The sequence below is a fragment of the Cyprinodon tularosa genome, unplaced genomic scaffold (genome assembly GCF_016077235.1).
Source record: "Cyprinodon tularosa strain WSP-4 unplaced genomic scaffold, ASM1607723v1 ctg30, whole genome shotgun sequence".
NCBI lineage: Eukaryota > Metazoa > Chordata > Actinopteri > Cyprinodontiformes > Cyprinodontidae > Cyprinodon > Cyprinodon tularosa.
The window spans coordinates 7,056,620-7,075,593 of NW_024039008.1; the positions used below are offsets into that span (position 1 = coordinate 7,056,620).

General features: G+C 36.9%; 1 protein-coding gene across 1 annotated transcript in view; it reads left to right on the plus strand.

Annotated features, from left to right (window-relative positions):
* hmcn1 (hemicentin 1) overlaps window positions 1-18,974 on the plus strand; it is a 170,964-nt gene that overhangs the window by 84,396 nt on the left and 67,594 nt on the right. The window contains exons 38-49 of the mRNA XM_038291733.1: window positions 100-276; window positions 360-511; window positions 2,143-2,266; window positions 9,446-9,621; window positions 13,341-13,437; window positions 13,721-13,843; window positions 13,951-14,106; window positions 15,079-15,360; window positions 15,452-15,619; window positions 16,728-16,841; window positions 16,971-17,057; window positions 17,145-17,336. Coding sequence (XP_038147661.1) covers window positions 100-276; window positions 360-511; window positions 2,143-2,266; window positions 9,446-9,621; window positions 13,341-13,437; window positions 13,721-13,843; window positions 13,951-14,106; window positions 15,079-15,360; window positions 15,452-15,619; window positions 16,728-16,841; window positions 16,971-17,057; window positions 17,145-17,336 — 1,848 coding nt within the window. The remainder of the gene's footprint in view (window positions 1-99; window positions 277-359; window positions 512-2,142; window positions 2,267-9,445; window positions 9,622-13,340; window positions 13,438-13,720; window positions 13,844-13,950; window positions 14,107-15,078; window positions 15,361-15,451; window positions 15,620-16,727; window positions 16,842-16,970; window positions 17,058-17,144; window positions 17,337-18,974) is intronic.

An 18,974-nucleotide genomic window follows, 5' to 3' on the forward strand; every position in this document is an offset into this window, starting at 1 on the left:
CTTTCAACTGTTCTAAATGTAGTATTATTAATTTTTACTTTTGTAAAAATGTATCTCTGATGCTTCATGACTGCTCCTTTATTTATTTGAACCCATCAGCTGTAACGTGGTATAAAGATGGCCGCCCTCTCACTGGTGCTGCTGGTGTCTCAATCCGGAAGCGTGGCCAAGTGCTGGAGATCCAACAAGCCCAGCTGTCCGATGTGGGGATGTACAGATGTGTGGCTGTTAACCTGGCTGGGGCTGCAGAGAAATTGTACAGTCTGCAAGTGTTCGGTCGGTGCTTCTTTGGCATTTTTATCCTCTCTCCTTATACATGGTCATATCCGAGCAGAATTACATTTTTCTTTTAATCACAGTCCCTCCAGAAATCTCCAGTAGAGGTGGTACAGTCACAGCTGTGGTGAATGAAGCTGTGAAGCTGCAGTGTGAGGCGTCCGGGGTTCCTGTGCCCAGTCTGACCTGGTTAAAAGACGGGAGCCCCGTGGCAAGTCTTTCACATGGCATACAGGTACCAATTAAAGTTTTAGCTCTTACTTTCAGTCATTGAGTGAAGCAACATTGTAGGGCTGCAACTAAGGATTATTTTAAAAATCGATGAATCGGCCGATTAGTTTTTCGATTAATCGATGAATCGGACAAAAAATATTTTTTATATTAACCTCTTTATTCCAAAAAAACATTTTAGACAGAACAAACAAGCACACAATTACAGGTTGCTCATTAACTGTACTGTTGCAATATGAAAAATAAATGTTTGTGTTAAAACTACACAAACTTACATGAGAAATGTAGCTGTACATCCACAAAATATAGGGTACTTTGTTTCATAAAGTGCAAAAAAAGACATTTTTGTTTTTAAAAGCCCCTAAGGGGTTAAAACAATAGGTGCCCCCATTTCAACAAATGAGCTTTTTTTAGACTAGAAGAGTTCTGCCTTTTAAGACAGGAAAGTATAGCAGTTAAAGTTGCTACTGGAGAAAATACTGAACCATAGAGATAAAAATAGCCCTGTGATTCAAATTATAAATTGTATTTGGAATTAAAAAGGAGAGAACTAGGGGTGCTAAAAAACACATCCTCCAAAGACATATATTTACATGGGAATGTGGCATATAATTAATTGACATATTACTGATCTTGCTGGATTTTATTCTGCTTTACTTCCATAAATTGCAGGATCTTCTTTACTTTATCTTTGCCAGAAGATTTAAACTTTAAAAGCCTTGCCCTCATAATTTGCAAGTTAATTTGTTTATGAAGAAAATATAAACGCTGCTTAAGCTACTTCAAATTAAATTAAAAGTAAAATAAGTAGCCAACCTTATCAGTCTGTAACCTACTAACAATGTAAGGAAAGCATCAGATGAGCTACCTGAGAAACTAACGTTACGTTTCCCCACTTTAAAACCAAACAAACATGGTGGTTCCGTGCCATGTTAATTTTTTTTGACAAAAGTTACATGTTACGACTTTTTTCGCTTTACAAAGCGCAGGCTGTTTTCATTATTGTGATCAATTTGCGCCGTCAATCCCGGTGCATGCGCGCTTCATTTGCAGTCTGGACGCTGAGGGTAAACATCCTGCAGCTCTGACTGCAGCGCTGAGAGGGACTCCTGCGGGAGAACAGGGTTAGTATGGGGTTGAACGGGGTTGGTATGGGGGAGGCGCCCCACGGCAGAGTAGGAACGATACATGCTTTCACGTAAGAGTCTCCAAAAGCCGCCAGTGACACCGTAAAAAGTCGCCAGATTTGTCGCTAGTCGCTTTTTTTAAAAATAGTCGCTGGAGGGGTCTGAAAAGTCGCTGAGTTGGCAACACTGCACCTGCAGCGCTGGCTCGCTCTGCCGTATTTTTTTTTTCTTCCCCGTTTCAGTTAAGTGGATGTGATGACGGCGGCGGCGGATGACGCATTAATCGCGCGACACAACTAATCGATGATGAAATTCGTTGCCAACGCTTTTAAAAGTCAATTTTTATCGATTTTATCGATTCGTTGTTGCAGCCCTACAACATTGTTTTTCCAGTTTTTAATGTTTGATTCAAACAGTGTTTGGGTGAAAAACAATGATGTTACCAGAGACATCCTTCATATCAGTTTGTAAATTCCAGGGCCTGGCTTTGTTTCTGCTGTCTTCTCAGTTGGCGTCTGCTGGCAGGGTGCTTTCTCTGAGCAGTGCACAGGTCAGTGACACTGGTAGATACACCTGTGTGGCTGTGAATGCTGGAGGAGAACAACAAAGGGAGTACGATCTGAGGGTGTATGGTAAGAAAATGAATTCACTCAGTGCATCAACATATCTATAGATTATAAAAGCAGTCTGGGCTTTACTGTACTGTATGTAGTTCTTTAATTTAATCTGAATCTGTTTCTAGTAAATTAATAAATGTTCAAATAAATCTTGTGATTAATTAAAAAAACAAATGAAATGTTATTTTTGGTAAAATTAGATTTAAAAAAATTATTTATAATCTTATATAAAAACACACAAAACTCATAAAAAATGAATACAGAAATGAATAAAAATATTTAATGTTATGAAAATGAAACTTTGTGGCATAAAGCAAACTGTAGTTGTTGTGGTTGGGTAATTCTACTGGCCTATAGGCTTCAGTAGTATGATCATTAACGCAGTTACTGGTGTTTTACTGGCAGAATGCTGGTGCCAAGGTCGTTCCAAGGAAAAAATAAAATCAGCAATTTATTAGAGAAGTGTATGTAAATGGTTGTGCCTACTGATATCCTTCCACTTAACTCTCCATTATGCAATGATCAATGTAGAATGAAGTATCTTTCAGTGCTAAGCTTTTTGTGACTAAAATTCTACTTATGGTGATTGTTGCTAACTTAGTAAAAGTAAAAATACGCTAACAGAACATTTATTATGAATAAGTGAAAGTCACTGATAAAAGCAATCAAGTAAAAGCAAGAACATTTTTCCACATAAATTGGGAAATTCAATTCAATTCTGTTTTTTTATATAGCGCTAATTCACAACATGTAATCTGGAGGCACTTTACAATTCAGCCAGATCATCCAGTCAAATTGATTCAGTTTTCTATCTGAGGATAACCAGTTGATTGCATCGACTCATTTACTCGAAGACAATCCCTCACACTTAGCATGCTTGTAGCTACAGTGGAGAGGAAAAACTCCCTTTTAACAGGAAGACAGGAATGCAAAATGTAACGGGTCCCAAGCTGGGCCAGGTACCACGTCACAATATTGAAAAAAAAAAGAAAAAGAGATGAGTCTTCAGTGTCTCGCTGGCTTTGGGTTCTGAAAAACAGAGTGAATGATCACAGGATCAAGAACAACGAACCATTCTCTTTCGTTCCCAAAACTCCTCTGATTTATTCACAATTATATAACAAAACAATCAATCAAACAACCAATAAAATATTCCCAAAATCTGCAATAGTGTCTCTTTCAGTGTCTTCTTCCAGGTACAATGTGCATACGAACGTGTATACAGTTCTTATTCCCTTTTTTTCAGGTAGTGTATGTTTCAGGTAAGTAGGTGAGTGTGTGTTACTGTCAGGTAAGTATGATATGTGTGAATGTAAGTGAATGTGCAGTGTCCAGTGTCCATTAAACAGGTAAGTATGTAATGTTGTTTGTTCTGTTCCCATCGAACACAAACATACAGTATAACCATAAAGCTATTTTTATATTAAACATAACCATATAACCATATAACTAGTTTCTCTCACACTCAGTATCACGCTTTGACTTCAATAAACACCTAAACCCCTCATCATTTCACATTGAAATATATCCACGGGCACTCTCTGTATAGGTACTAGTCCCATATAGCTGCCATTAAATAGAACAAATAATACTGTTAGCCAGTGCAGTTTTTATAGTGCTGCTAATCACAGCTATAGTGCAATATGAATTCACTTTCATTTTCTTTAGCTTAAAGCTGTTCAGAATACTCAATATGTCTTTTCAAAACTTATTGACATCATTGCAAATGGGAAATAAAAATGGAAAATAACAAATATGTTCAAACCATTCCAACAACAATAAGTGCACTAAAGGCTCACTTATCTTCATAAATCAAAAAGTGTACAGTAAACCCTTAAACACAAATATTTGGAAATGTAAAGAGAAGAAATATTAAAGTATTGTAATAAATGTAAAGATAACAAAACCCTTCACCTAATAAATTACACTTGTCAAGTAATCAGGTAACCAACAGTAGTATTATCGTGGATGAATATAAACAACCACCTTCAGTGTCACAAGGCTGCCCGTTGCCACGGCAACAACTGCAGCACAACCGGCGAAAATCGCGGACTTTTTATAGTGTCTAAAACTCGATCTAAAGCACTCAAAAATGTCATAAACGGTCTCCCAGTAACTTCACATAAACTATTGAATCTTAAGGGATAAGTTGAGGTTGTTTTCACGTTGTACTAACCTGAAAAAAACAGAGTGAATGATCACAGGATCAAGAACAACGAACCATTCTCTTTCGTTCCCAAATCTTCTCTGGGGGGAGGGAGCACCTGGAAACACGGGCTATGACAGAAAGGTTCCGTTTCTCATCCTAGCGATCTACAGCGGATTTCTACTGATATTTACTGATTATTTGGCTGAATAACCATTACAGTACATTAAAATACTTTTAACTTGCATTTCACTCTTTGTGAGGGTCTCACAAAAAGGCACCTGTCAACTAGCTCCACAGGCAGCCCGATCCAGGAAACACACAGCCAGGCAGACGAGTTCTGAACCAGCTCCCATGTCAGAGAATGAAAGCGAGCACATGTAGTTAGTCATAGTCAGAGAAACAGGACAACACTAAAAAACAGGCCAAGCTCCAAGCTTGGCCAAGCTTTATTGATTGATTGACTTTATTAATCTCACAGTGGAGAGATGTACTTGTTACTTTAGCTCAATAGTCAAAGGGAAGAAGAAGGTGCCAAAAGTAGGAAATGCATGGGGGTACTATACAGTATGCATCCACATATATATATGTATAACAGCTGAACCTGCAGGAAAAAGGTTTCAATAAAAATTATGTCATATTAGACACCTTTATAAGAGGATCTTTGTTTGATGCTCCTCATCTGGCATTTATCTTTTTTCAGAAGTCGGATTTTATCTTGCCGACTTTCATTTTTATATCTTTAGGCATTGACATGGAAAGTGTTTTACATTGTCTGGGTAATTTTGTGATTTTTTGCACGGTTGAGCCTTGTCACAGGAGCAAAGGCTTTCTCACTTTTTTTTGCCAAAGTTTAGTTCTATGAACAGGTCTTGAATTTATTCTAGGGATGCACGATATGCCGATATTTTAAAACTCATGTAGCCGATAACCGATATCGATACTGATGTTAAAGCTGGACAAAAATAAGTAGTCATTGAAAATAGCAGTTTTGTTATCCATTTCTGACACTTTGAAAAATAATATACTCAAATATATTTTCATATGCTGATATCAAATTGATTTTTAAAAACGCGGTATCGATCTATTTTACTTTTAAAATCTCGTGAAATTTCATCGTTCTGTTACAAACTCTCGTGATATTTTGCAAATTCTTGTGAGATTTTGTTAGTAAAATAGATCGATACCGCGTCAATATATCAACATATAAAAATATGGCAAAATCTTGTGAATTTTCAGGGGATTTCGTAGCATAATGATGACATATAGCAATATTTCATTAGTAAAAGAGATTGATATGGTCTTTTTAAATGGCAATATATCAGCATATTGTGATATTTTAATGTATCAATATTTTTTCCCTCGTCTTTAGAAGTTTTTAAATCTGTAAAAAGAAGTTTTTGAGGAAGAAGTAGAAGTAGTATTTTTTTAGACTTTAGAAACTCAGAAGCTGATCAAATATCGGGTTAAATATCAGTTGGGTGGCCGATGTCCAGCGGCGTAGGAAGCGGGGGGGACGGGGGGACATGTCCCCCCCAATATTAAAGCCAGGTGGATATGTCCCCCCCAAAAATTGTACCGCAAAATATTAGATTTTGACAATTTTTTAACTATCGTGCTTTTATTTTGAAGGCGCAACATAGCGTTACGTCACTGTACTCCCCCTCCCCTCTGTGAACTGTTGAGTGAGCACTCAGAGGGAAACAGCGATACAGAAAGTCAGAAACTTGTGAATGAGGTAAAATGGTCTGTCGGGAATGCTGCTATGAATAGTGCTTACTTATAACGTCTTGTTGTCAGTTCACTTTCATGTATAGAAACTGAATCTTTTTGGTTTAGGCATCTTAGTCTTGTAGGAAGAGGATTAGGGCCACTGAAAAAAGTTAACTGATTTTTACAATTTTTTTTAGTTTAACATGGGGGGAAAAGTCAGAATTCTGACTTTTCTCAGAATTCTGACTTTTTTCTTCTGACTTTTTTCTCAGATTTCTGACTTTAATCTGAGAATTCTGACTTTATTCTCAGATATCTGACAGATCATTAATATTTCTAATCAATTTACAGTTTTTTTTTTTTTGGTGGTTGGGGGGGCGGGGGGTACTATACAGATATATAAAAACAAGAAGGTCTAACTAAAAAATAACCAGAATATATGTTTAGAGTAAAGATTGACTACTTGTGTTTACACAAGCACACAATTTCAAATCTGCTGAGCTTGCTGTGCAAGAAAATGTAAAATATACGTATAAAAAAATATAACAGGAAGTACTGCTAAAACATAAACTAAATGTTAAATAATGTAGATATTGGTTTAAAAAATTCTTCAGATTTGGAAATTTGGAAGGAATACATAATTCTGAAATTAATCAACAAATCTGGTAAAAATAAATAAAAAATAAAAGTTGCACTTTTTTACTTGAGGAATTTGTTGAATAACTTCATAATTATGAGTTTAACTAGTTGGAGGTAATGCTACACTTCTCTGCTTCCTGTCCTGCTCATAAAAGGTAAACATTATAAACCCACATTTAATTTTCTACACTATTTGGAAAACACAACACAAATGTAATATAACAAAAGTATGTTTAACAACAAACATGTTAACATCAAGCCATAGCCATGTCTCTTTTAGAGACTAGCTCTCTTGTTTTAATGACCTTCTGCTCCTCCATTAATGAGGGGACCCCTCGGGCACGTAAAAAGTTGCCTAATTCTGTCATTTTCCACCAATGTGTCACTGGCTCTCTCAAACAACTCACATCTTTGTCAGTGAAGCTGAGTGCTCCACAGCTCTGCCTTCATGGTGCCCATCTACATTAAGATCCAAAATTCTGAGAAAAAAAGTCAGAATTCTGAGATTAAAGTCAGAATTCTGAGAAAAAAAAGTCTTAATTCTGAAAATAAAAGTCAGAATTCTGACTTTTTCCCCGTATTAAACTGAAATAAAATGTAAAAATCACTTAACTTTTTTTTTTTTTTCAGTGGCCCTAATCCTCTTCCGTAGTCTTGGGCTGATCACTCATCCAATATTTAACTGCTAACTTTCTCTAGACGTTTGCCACGCTAGCCAAAATGTTTTTTTTATATATATTTTTTTTATATCTCATTTCAGTACAATGCCACCACCAACTAAAAGGCTGAAACAGCAGCAGGACTTACTCAGATTTTTTTAAGAGAAACGTCAGTGTGAGTAACAGTCACCTAACACAACTTGTGTTGAAATTAGCCCGGTCTGGGCGTGCGTTTTACGAGGATTTTTTATTTTTTGCATGGTTTTGATTCGCCGAAATGGACAGATGTTATACCTGCCGCGCTCCTGATCGTTAGTTAACCACAGGGAGAATTAATTCTAATTCTTAGCAGCGGCGGCCGCATTGGTCGTGCAGCGGACTGCTGCACAACCACTAATTAACCAACTAATTAACTTCTGCATCTTTATTTCCTCAAATAAACTGCTGGCTCCTCTTTTTACACTATAAACAGATTAACACAACATTGACAACTCTGTAGTTTTCTCTGTTCTGTACTGCAAATTGGAATTAAAGGCGCCATTTTTACCAAAGGTCTGGACAGACTGGCCACCTGTCTAGGGTGGACCCCGCACCAGCACCTCCCGACCCCACTAAGGGACAGGGTGTACAGAAAATGGAAGGATGGATGGATTTCTACCAAAGGTTGATAATGCGTTTTTGAACCAGATGCTTCAAAGCGCCCTGTCCATAATTCTTCAACACACTGTCAGCTCCCTCTGTCAGTCAACCTATATAAATTCATTTTTGACCATTATTGCAAGTTTGACAAAATAAAACATATCAAACTTTGCACTTGTGTGGCCTACTGAATTGTTTTGATTTTCTAGTGCGTATGCGGACACTAAATATGCCAAGGGCTGAAGCCCTTGAAAGACATCTCCCTTTGCTTAATAAAAGACTCCAGTCATTTTGTTTGGTGATATGCTCACATCTTATGAACAAATGCATTATGTTAATTTTAAATGCATTATTTTTGCAAACACATTTATAAAGGAATAAAGTAAAAGATTAAATAGCCTTTTTTTTAAGTAGCGTACTTAAGATATGTTTCTGTTGAATATTTACGAATCTCAGATTTCCGACATGTGTCCCCCCCAATTGTAAACATATTCCTACGCCCTTGCCGATGTCCGATATTCAGTTTTAAGGCCGATACCGATAGGGGGCCGGTTATATCGTGCATCCCTAATTTATTCCACAGTGTTTTTACAAGAGGCAACAATCAGGGAGGAGAAACTGTCCCAGTGTTACTGAATTTTTCACAGCTGGCCCTGGCTGGTACAGTAGCACTGTTACCTTGCAGCAAGAAGGTATAGGTTTTTTTTTAATTAACATATTTATTTACATATGACTATTTTTTGTAGTGTTGCGCTGATGCCATTTTTTAGCCCCAATACTGGTACCTGATACCAGGCTGTGCAGTATTGGCCGATACCGATACCATCTGTTTGAACTTGATGTGTGTGTTTAGAACTGCATACTACTTGGATGTAAAATAATTTGTGAAGCAGGAAAAAGACTTAAACAAAGTGAATCCAGTAGAACTTTTTATTGTCTATCTGGAATGGTTGACAATAGTTGAATAAACTTTTGGCTCTCAAAATGGCATCGGTGCCCTATTAGTTGGTACCGATACCACCATTTTAGTGCTGGATTGGGGCCCCACCTGATACTGGTATCGGTACAACACTAGTTTTTTGTGTTTGGTTTTTTATCCCAAATGTCTCTGTTATGAACTTGTGACCCTTGCACTGTGTACCCTGCCTTTTGCCCTCTGACAAAACTCCACAAGGACAACTAATCAAAGAGTCTCAGATGATCAAAATAACAACAACTCAGCACCTTAGGAAGCCATACATTTTTATATTGCTAACGCTTCTCATACTATTGTGAATATCGTGAGAAAAAATGAAAATATCCTGTTATAATAAGAGCTTTTATTTTTTTTTATCAAGGAAGCATTTTCTCTGGAATGGAAAAAGTTTATTCAGTAACATTTGTTCATGTCTCTTTCAGTTCCACCAAACATCAAAGGGGAGGAGGTGAATTCAACCGTGATGCTCGGTGGTCCAGTAAAGCTGCACTGCCACAGCAACGCAGTTCCTCCCCCAACCCTGTCCTGGAGAAAAGATGGCCGTCCTATTTTAAACAAACCTGGTCTGATCGTCTCTGCAGACGGAAGTTTTTTAAAGGTACTAAATGTTTTTGTTTGAGTGGATTTCAATAGCCTTGATCCCCTTTGAACATTTTATCACCATAACATCATATACTTAAAAGTTGGAAAGTAAATGATCAGTGTTTTTTTAACTGATATTAAACTTTTAATAGTAGGGTGTGTTTTTCTGTTCAGCCAGCTTTACTCTGATATCCCCCAAGCTGTGGTGTCTGATCACACTTGTTATGAAGATGGACTTACACTGCAAAAACGATCCTGAAATAAGTCAAAATTTCTTAAATTAAGTGTATTTACCCTTGATTTGATTAGGTAAATAAGATGATTTGCCAATGGAATGGGGATTTTTAACTCTTAAAGTGGAGTCTAGGCGGATGTTCAACTGAAGAAGCTGATTGTTCTCCTTCATCCACCTGCGACACAGCCAATCAGCATTGAACCACACCTCCACGAAAGCCAATCGGCATCCAAAATTCATCTTAAAAGGCCTCCGATCTGCAACTCGTCTGCTACCTAGTGCGCAGGCGGCAGATGCTCTGTGACTTCATTCAGATGACCCCCTTTCAACCCACCTCCCGCCCCTCCTTCACCTTCGTAGCTAAAACTTAATCAGTTTTATTCCTCCCGGACTCTTATTGCATTCCGCTTCTCATTTCAACCAGTCCAACAGAAGACCGCCATGTTGAGCCTGGTTCTGCCAGACGTTTCTTCCCAACGGGGAGTTTTTCCTCTCCACTGTCGCTTCATGCTTGCTCATCATGGACGGGTTCTCTCAACCTGTGTTATCCAACTGGACTTCCATCTTCCAGGTCCCTGAGTGAAGCTCTAGTATCAGCTCACGCAGTCCACTGGATCTCCCCATAAAGTTCAGCAGACCGTTTCACTGACCAGCAGTCTACAGACTGACCAACTTCCTCTATCTCCGCTCCACCACCAGTTTCAGGCCTGGGGGGGAAACAGCCCTATTCTTTGCTCCTGTTCATTCATATCTATGAAAATGAAGCGCTATGTTTCCTGCCAAGGTCTGAGCGCCAAAGACAAAGTAATTGTATCAATAGATTTCTTCTAATTGTCTTTTCTCTTCATGTGAGTTTTTCAGATTAAAAAGGTAATTAGATAATATACACTTGAAATAAGACAAGGAAATTGTATTTTTTCATATCTTGAAGGTAAATTGTCTTGTTCCATTGGCAAAGTTCTCAGTTACCTCCTCAATAAAAAAAAAAACTCACTTTTTGTAAGAAAAAATGGCTTATCTAGATTTTGATTTTTTCCAGTGTAGTGTGCTGTACTAATGCAGCGCACTGAAGGAAAAAAAAAAAACCTGTAAGAGGTTGTGAATGAGTTCATACTGAAATGTAGCCTCGTGAGGCCATCCTGATCTCACAAGCTTTCAAGATTTCACTCGCTAATCAGTCTGGCTACTTTCCATTAAAGAAAATTTGGAGCCGTTCACCAAACGAACGTCCAATCAGCGTTGACTTTAAGGCGGGTTGAGGTGTGACGCAACGAGAAGCGCGACAGTTCAGTCTAAAGAACATGGCGGCTTCAGCCGATGAAACTAGCGTTAGCGTGGCTATCGAGCAAGTTTTATTGGAATTAGAGAGTATTTCTTCACTCAAAGAAGAGCAAAACACTGCTCTGGAGGCTTTTCTCAGAGGAAAAGATGTTTTTGCTCTTCTCCCGACTGGTTTCGGCAAGAGTTAGCCTGGCTTGTGGTTGTGTTTTCGTCATCGCTCTGTTAGTACGTCATATGCTTCGTTGATCTGATTGGTTTATTTGGCCCGTCTATCACCAACATAGGCCAATCAGCTAACCAGTAGTGATGCACGATATAATCGGCCCCCTATCGGTATCGGCCTTAAAACTGAATATCGGACATCGGCCACCCCATCGATATTTAACCCGATATTTGATCAGCTTCTGAGTTTCTAAAGTCTAAGAAAAAAAACTAATTCTTCTTCTTTCTCAAAAACTTCTTTTTTACAGACTTAAAAAAAATATACATAGGGAAAAAATATTGATGCATTAAAATATCACAATATCTTCATATGCTGATATATTGCCATTTAAAAACACCATATCAATCTCTTTTACTAATGAAATATTGCTATATGTCATCGTTACGCTACGAAATCCCCCAAAAATCTACAAAATGTTGCCATATTTTTATATGTTGATATATTGACGCGGTATCGATCTATTTTACTAACAAAATCTCACAAGAATTTGCAAAATATCACGAGAGTTTGTAACAGAACGATGAAATTTCATGAGATTTTGAAAGTAAAATAGATCGATACCGCGTTTTTAAAAATCTATTTGATATCAGCATATGAAAATATATTTGAGTATATTATTTTTCAAAGTGTCAGAAATGGATAACAAAACTGCTATTTTGAATATTTTTGTCCAGCTTAAACATCGGTATCGATATCGGTTATCGGCTACATGAGTTTTAAATTATTGGCATATCGGACAAAATCCCAATATCGTGCATCCCTACTAACCTGTATTTTCAACTCTTCCCAAAATTACTTCAACGGAAGGTTTCCAGATGGATATGCAGAGCAAATCCCTCTGGCGGAGTCAGTTTATCATATTTAGTTACTTTAACACAATTGTTTTATGCCTTAACCTGCTAACATGAAACAATTGTGTTAAAGTAACTAAATATGATTAAGTAAATGCCAAAAATGTGACGCAACGAGAAGCGCGACAATTCAGTCTAAAGAACATGGCGGCTTCAGCTGATGAAACTAGCGTTAGCGTGGCTATCGAGCAAGTTTTATTGGAATTACAGAGTATTTCTTCACTGAAAGAAGAGCAAAACACTGCTCTGGAGGCTTTTCTCAGAGGAAAAGATGTTTTTGCTCTTCTCCCGACTGGTTTCGGCAAGAGTGTGATCTATCAATTGGCTCCTCTTCGTCGTCGCTCTGTTAGCACGTCATATGCTTCGTTGATCTGATTGGTTTATTTGGCCCGTCTATCAGCAACATAGGCCAATCAGCTAACCAGTATTTTCGCCCCTTCCCAAAATTACTTCTACGGAAGGTTTCGCATATCCATCTGGCGGAGTCAGGTTAACTGAAATAACCATATATCTTAGAAAAAAATAAACAACCTTCCGTGATTCAGAAGCCTCTTAATCACCCATCACCCAGTCAGTCATTTGGCAACAGGAAACCACGCAATTCTTAAAACTCTGAAAAAAAGGGAAATTTCCGAGAAAAAAAATAAATATATAATATAAAATTTACAAAGAATTGAGAAAGTAAAAATTTGAAAAGAAAAATCAATTTAAAAAGATAAATGATAGAAAATTTATTTGGAAATAAAACAGAAAACAGTAAAGCTACTCTCAAAACCTTTTTTGGTAAAAGTGTTTTTTAAGGAACTTTTTTTTTAATTTTCATTTACAAAATCTGTTGTTTGGTTGCAAAAATAATGGAACACAATTAATTCTGCATAAAACAACCCAACTTTAGCTGCAATTGTAGAAAAATGTGGCGATTACACTAAAGTGTCTTAATGGCCAAGTGTAGAAATCAGGGTCACTCCTTTTTGGGGATTGTTTAGTTGGAAACTTGAAATGTCATTTTCTTTCCACTTCTCAAATTCACACTTATGTCAATCAATCACATACCATCAGGAAGTGAAATCCTAAATAAACTTAAGGGATCTTGCATTAGAAATGATGTTCCAAATTGTCTGATATGTTTGTAAAACATTTTTTAGATTGATGGCGCTCAGCTGCAGGATTCAGGAAGGTACACATGTGAAGCTACTAATGTTGCTGGAAAAACTGAGAAGAACTATAACTTGATTGTTTGGGGTAAGTCTAACTTTGTGATCGTTTATACTTTTCCTGCTATTAGAACAAATGCTAAAAATGTCTAAATTGTATAAACAAAGTTGATTTCATGTTTTAGAAGCAGAGATTTCTTGTATTTAAACTGATAATTCTTTTTTAATAAAGTTTTTAATATTAATCGTGATATATGTTTGATTTTTAATTGAAGCGATATTTATAGCATTAATACATAGTCGGTCAATTCCTTTGTTATCAGGTGCTTAAAGCAATTTGAGTGCCTCCTTAAGTTGTCTTGTTGTTGCAGTTACTCCCAGTATCCGTGGCTCTCAGGAGGTAACGCCTATGACTGTAATTGAAGGAAGTTTTCTCACTCTTTTGTGTGAGTCCAGTGGCATTCCACCTCCCAGCCTAAAGTGGATGAAAGACGGTGGGTCTTATTATGCAAGCATGAGACAGCAACTCACATGAAGAGAGTGTGGCATTTGATTGCATGTTTTAATGGCTTAACTAGCCTATACTTTCTGCATATTTTAGGTTATGCCCTAAACCCAGACCAGCGGCTCAGGGTTTTGTCTGGAGGGCGTCAGCTGCAGATCTCAAGGGCTGAGAGAGTAGATGTTGGTTCTTACACCTGCACAGCTTCCAGTGCTGCTGGCAGCATCTCAAAGGAATACAGCCTGCAGGTTTATGGTACATATTCAGAGACATCAAACCCTGCTCTGATCTGTTCTTAAAGTCTCTCACATTTTCACTCTTTCTCCTTTCTCTTATCCGTTGAAAAATGCCTCTTTTGTAAGTTGTGGTATAACTTATATATCATCCATCCATCCATCCATCCATCCATCCATCCATCCATCCATCCATCCATCCATCCATCCATCCATCCATCCATCCATCCATCCATCCATCCATCCATCCATCCATCCATCCATCCATCCATCCATTTTTTTATCATGCTTATCCCTGCTGGAGTCACAAGGGGTGCTGGTGCCTATCTCTACACTGGAAAAAATCAAAGTCTAAATAAGTAATTTTTTCTTAAAATAAGTATTTGTTCTTGGATTGAGGAGGTAAAAGACGCATTTTGCCAATGGAACAAGAGAATTTACATTTAAAATAAGAAAACACAATTGCATTGTCTTATTTTAAGTGCATTTTATCTAATTGTCTTATTCTAAGAGTAAAAATACTCTTTACATTGGCAAACTATCTCATTTACCTACTCAAATTAAGGGTAAATACATTTAATTTAAGACATTTTTACTTATTTGTAGATCGTTTTTCTAGTGTAGATTTTAATGGCCGAGGGGAGGGGTACACCCTGGACAGGTCGCAATGGACTGGCGACTATAATCTAAAAGTTAATTCAGTTCAAAATGTCACGCTTTGGTGTTTAAAGGATTGATTCCACACAAAGATACGTATGTATGTAGATTTTTATTTATTTTTTCTTCATGACCACTGAATTGAGATAATAAAACCCAAAATTCAGAACCACACCTGCATGTACTATAAGATCAAAGTTCCTTCTGCATAAATTACTGCATAAATGTGCTGTGGCCGTCCTGCTTTGGTTTCTATTTGGTAATAAATTACTGAACTCTGATTTAAAGCAAATTGATGTCAGTTAGCCACTTTGTTAACAGTCTTTTCCTTCTGCAGTTCGTCCTTCCATCAGACGCAGTGAAGACCACAGTAATGATGTCACAGTGACAAAAGGAGGCGATGTGACGTTACATTGTGCTGCAGAAGGCATCCCACGACCCACGGTGACTTGGCTGAAGGATGGACGGCCCATAGAGGACCAGCATGGTGCAAAGGTCCTAAATGAGGGCAGGTTGTTGCAGATTAACGATACTAAGGTGTCAGACACTGGACGTTACACCTGCATTGCTGTTAATGTAGCAGGACAGGCGGACAGCAAGCATGACATCACTGTGAATGGTATGATTTGGTTTTGGTGTGTTTTTTAATTTGCAGATTTTAGTTGGATGTAGTCGTTTTCTCACTGATAATTTTATCCTGTTATTTTCAGTCCCACCTGCTATAACTGGTCAGGGGCCGTTCCCAGAAAATGTGAGCGTTGTCATAAAAAACCCAGCCTCTCTAAACTGTGAGGCTTCTGGTATTCCATTACCCTCCATCTCCTGGCTGAAGGAGGGTCTGCCAGTCAAGGCAACTAATTTGGTGCGCATCGTCTCAGGTTAGTTTTGGTTGTACTGTCTGTAAATTCGTCTTATTTGGATTTAATCTATCAGCAGCTCTACAATAGTATGCATTTGTTTAAATATCTTATGCTGAACTCTTTGCATGGTTTCTATGGTTTATTATTTCAGTGTGCTTTGCAACAGCTATTTTCAACCATTGTAGCAATGAGTTTTGTGTTTCACCATTTGTTAAAGCAATACGTTACATTTGGATTTAATTAAGACCATTGACCCTCCCTTGTGTCAGAGAGCAGCAGCCGCCACTGTAAACAGTGCAATGCTGTTGCAATGCAATGTCCTGATCATTCAGACCGAATTCTGTTTACAATCACATTTAATAAGCAGGATGTATGAAAACATAAAAAAGATTAGATTTTAGAGAAAAAAAAATGCCACCCACTTGAAACCTTTTCCGAATAAGCTTATTAGCCTGAAGAGGCTTCGTTAATATTACTAGCCACAACTGGGGAAAAAAAAAAGTATTGTTTCCAAAAGTGGGATCTCCTGACTCCAGTAGCCAGTCACACACTGCAAAAATGATGTAAAAATTAGTAAAAATGTCTTAAATTAAGTGTATTTACCCTTAATTTGAGCTGGTAAATAACATGATTTGCCAATAAATGAGTATATTTACTCTTAAAATAAGATAATTAGATATGATGCACTTGAAATAAGACAACACAAATGTTTTTCTTATTTTAAATGTAAACTGATTTGTTCCATCGGCACAGTGTCTTACTTACCTGCTTAATTTAAGAAAAAAAATGCACTAATTTTAAGAAAAAAATGACTTATTTAGATTAGAATTTTTTACAGTGCAGGCAGTTTATTTTCTTTGGTTGTTTTCCTCTCAAAAAGAAAAAAATTAAATTTTCAAACAGCAGTAGGAGAGAATCTACTTGTGCATAAAAAGAGAGCCAATAGCGTAAAGATGCGAATGAACTCATGCTTCTGATAGTTTGGTGCCTCATGGTATTTTAATGTATGTGTTAGCTTTAAATAAAACAGCATGTATGTGTAATTATTATGCATGTGCCCTTTTGGCAGAATTCTAATTTCAAACACATGATTGCATTATTTGCACATGATGTGTTCAACTTTTAGGGGGTCGTAGTCTACGTCTGTTGCACACAGCAGTGGAGGATGCTGGGATGTATACTTGCGTTGCCTCTAACAGCGCTGGAGAAGAGCGGAAGAACTTCGACCTTGATGTTTTAGGTAAAGAAAGGACATTTCTTAAGAATTTTCAGATAAAAGTCACATTACAAACATCACAGTTTTCAAATATGACATGAATGAGTTTCATTTCAACGGAAAATATGAACCAGTTGAATGTTTCGTTGGCAGTTCCACCAAGTATTTCAAACGCCGGAACAGTTATGGATGCTAAAGTAAAGGAGAAACAAAACATCACTCTCACCTGTGAAGCATCAGGTAAATTACCAACAGGTTGTCATTAGTGTAAGCTACATAAAAAAGACGTAACGTTTCAGCTCTGTAATTACTCAAATGCATTGCCAGGTAACCCTCCACCAGAGATTAAATGGCTGAAGGATGGACAACCGTTGGTCCCTGACCGACGACAGCAGATCCTGTCATATGGACGTTTCCTCCAAATCTTTGAGGCCCAGGTTGCAGACACTGGAAGATACAGTTGTGTTGCATCAAACAGTGCAGGGGAACAGAGACAGCATTTCAACCTCAATGTTCTGGGTATGTTAGCGCTGTAGCTAAGAAGTAAATGATTCAGATAGGAATAAAGCACCCTGTGATGAAATATATGCAGACGGTTGGCACCCCTCCAACCACCTGTAAAACGAAATTTCGTTTTGTATAGCTGATGACATTTCTTAAAGTGCAGCAGTGATCAAATGTAAACGGTGTGAGAGAAAAAAAGATTGCGCAAAAAAATTCAACTTTCAACTTCAATTCAACTCAACTTTATTGTCAAATGTGCTACATGATAAACATACAACACAGATGAAATTTCAGTCCTCTCAACCCCACGGTGCATAATAAAATAATATAATGAACCATGGCATAAAATAAAAATAGAAATAAAAACCTAAGATATAAAAATAAATATTTAAATATGCAAACAGTATGCATTTATATGGAAGTTCAGAACATTAAATATATATAGTGGAATTATGCAGTGTTTTGGTTTGGGGTGAAATGTGTGATGCAGAGTCTGATATGATTTAGAGTTTTTTAACAGTTCAGGTGTGATGGCGGTGGGGAAGAAGCTGTTTCAGAATCATAAGTAGGCATAAGGAGGGTTTAAAGCTGCAATCATATCAGATTGTTCTTTTATTCCTGAGACCAAGACCAATTTGAAACATGATCAACAATCCTTTACAATTTAATCCAGATTTCTGTAAAAACTACAGGATATTAAACAACCAGAGCTGAATAAATAGTTTCTCTATTTTAATTCTCATTATTGAAAACTTTACTTTTATTGTTTTGGTGAAATATTGATTAAAACATTCCTAAAAATGTCCATTTTTAAATGACTACTTTTGCTTCCCTTGCCAAAGCACATAATGAAAGTCAGCTGCAGAATATTTCAAAAAGCTAAATTAAAATAAAATCATTAGGACTAAAATTATTATTAACAGTCTCAGCTTATATTGTAAAAAAGTTGCGTTTATATTAGTTATTTGTCTTGTTAGGAAAGCTTCTGTGAGTTACATTACTAATACTGCAACATACTGTAAAGTAATATATTTAATTCCCTAAAAATGTTAATGGCGATATTGATAATTTTTATTGTTTATTACTTCATAAGTATCTGTAAGTGTAAGACAATTTTCTTCAACAATTAATTCTGAAGAAGTGACATTTTTGCCACAAAAAAAATCAAAATGGTTTATTGTGAAAATGGTTTTATGATTTTTTTTTATTTTATTTTTACCATTGACACCAACAAATGAATCAGTCACATTTTGGTTGTGGTTTAGAGCTGCCGTCCCCAACCACCTGGCCGCGGACCGGTACCGGTCCGTCGGTCATTTAGTACCAGGCCGCACAGAAAAAAGTATGTATATATATATATATATATATATATATATATATATATATATATATATATATATATATATATATATATATATATATATATATATATATATATAATTTATGGACGATCAGAGTCTGAGTGATGTTTTATTTTGAAAAATATAAAAAATTGCGGTATTCTCTCTCAATTACATCAGTCGGTGCATCTGTGCCTCTTGACACAGGTTAATTCAGTTCAAGACTCATCCTATCTATAACATTCTTTCTTTGTGAAGCGGGATTTTCTGCGTTTACAGCGACCAAAACAAAGCTACGGAGCAGACTGGACAT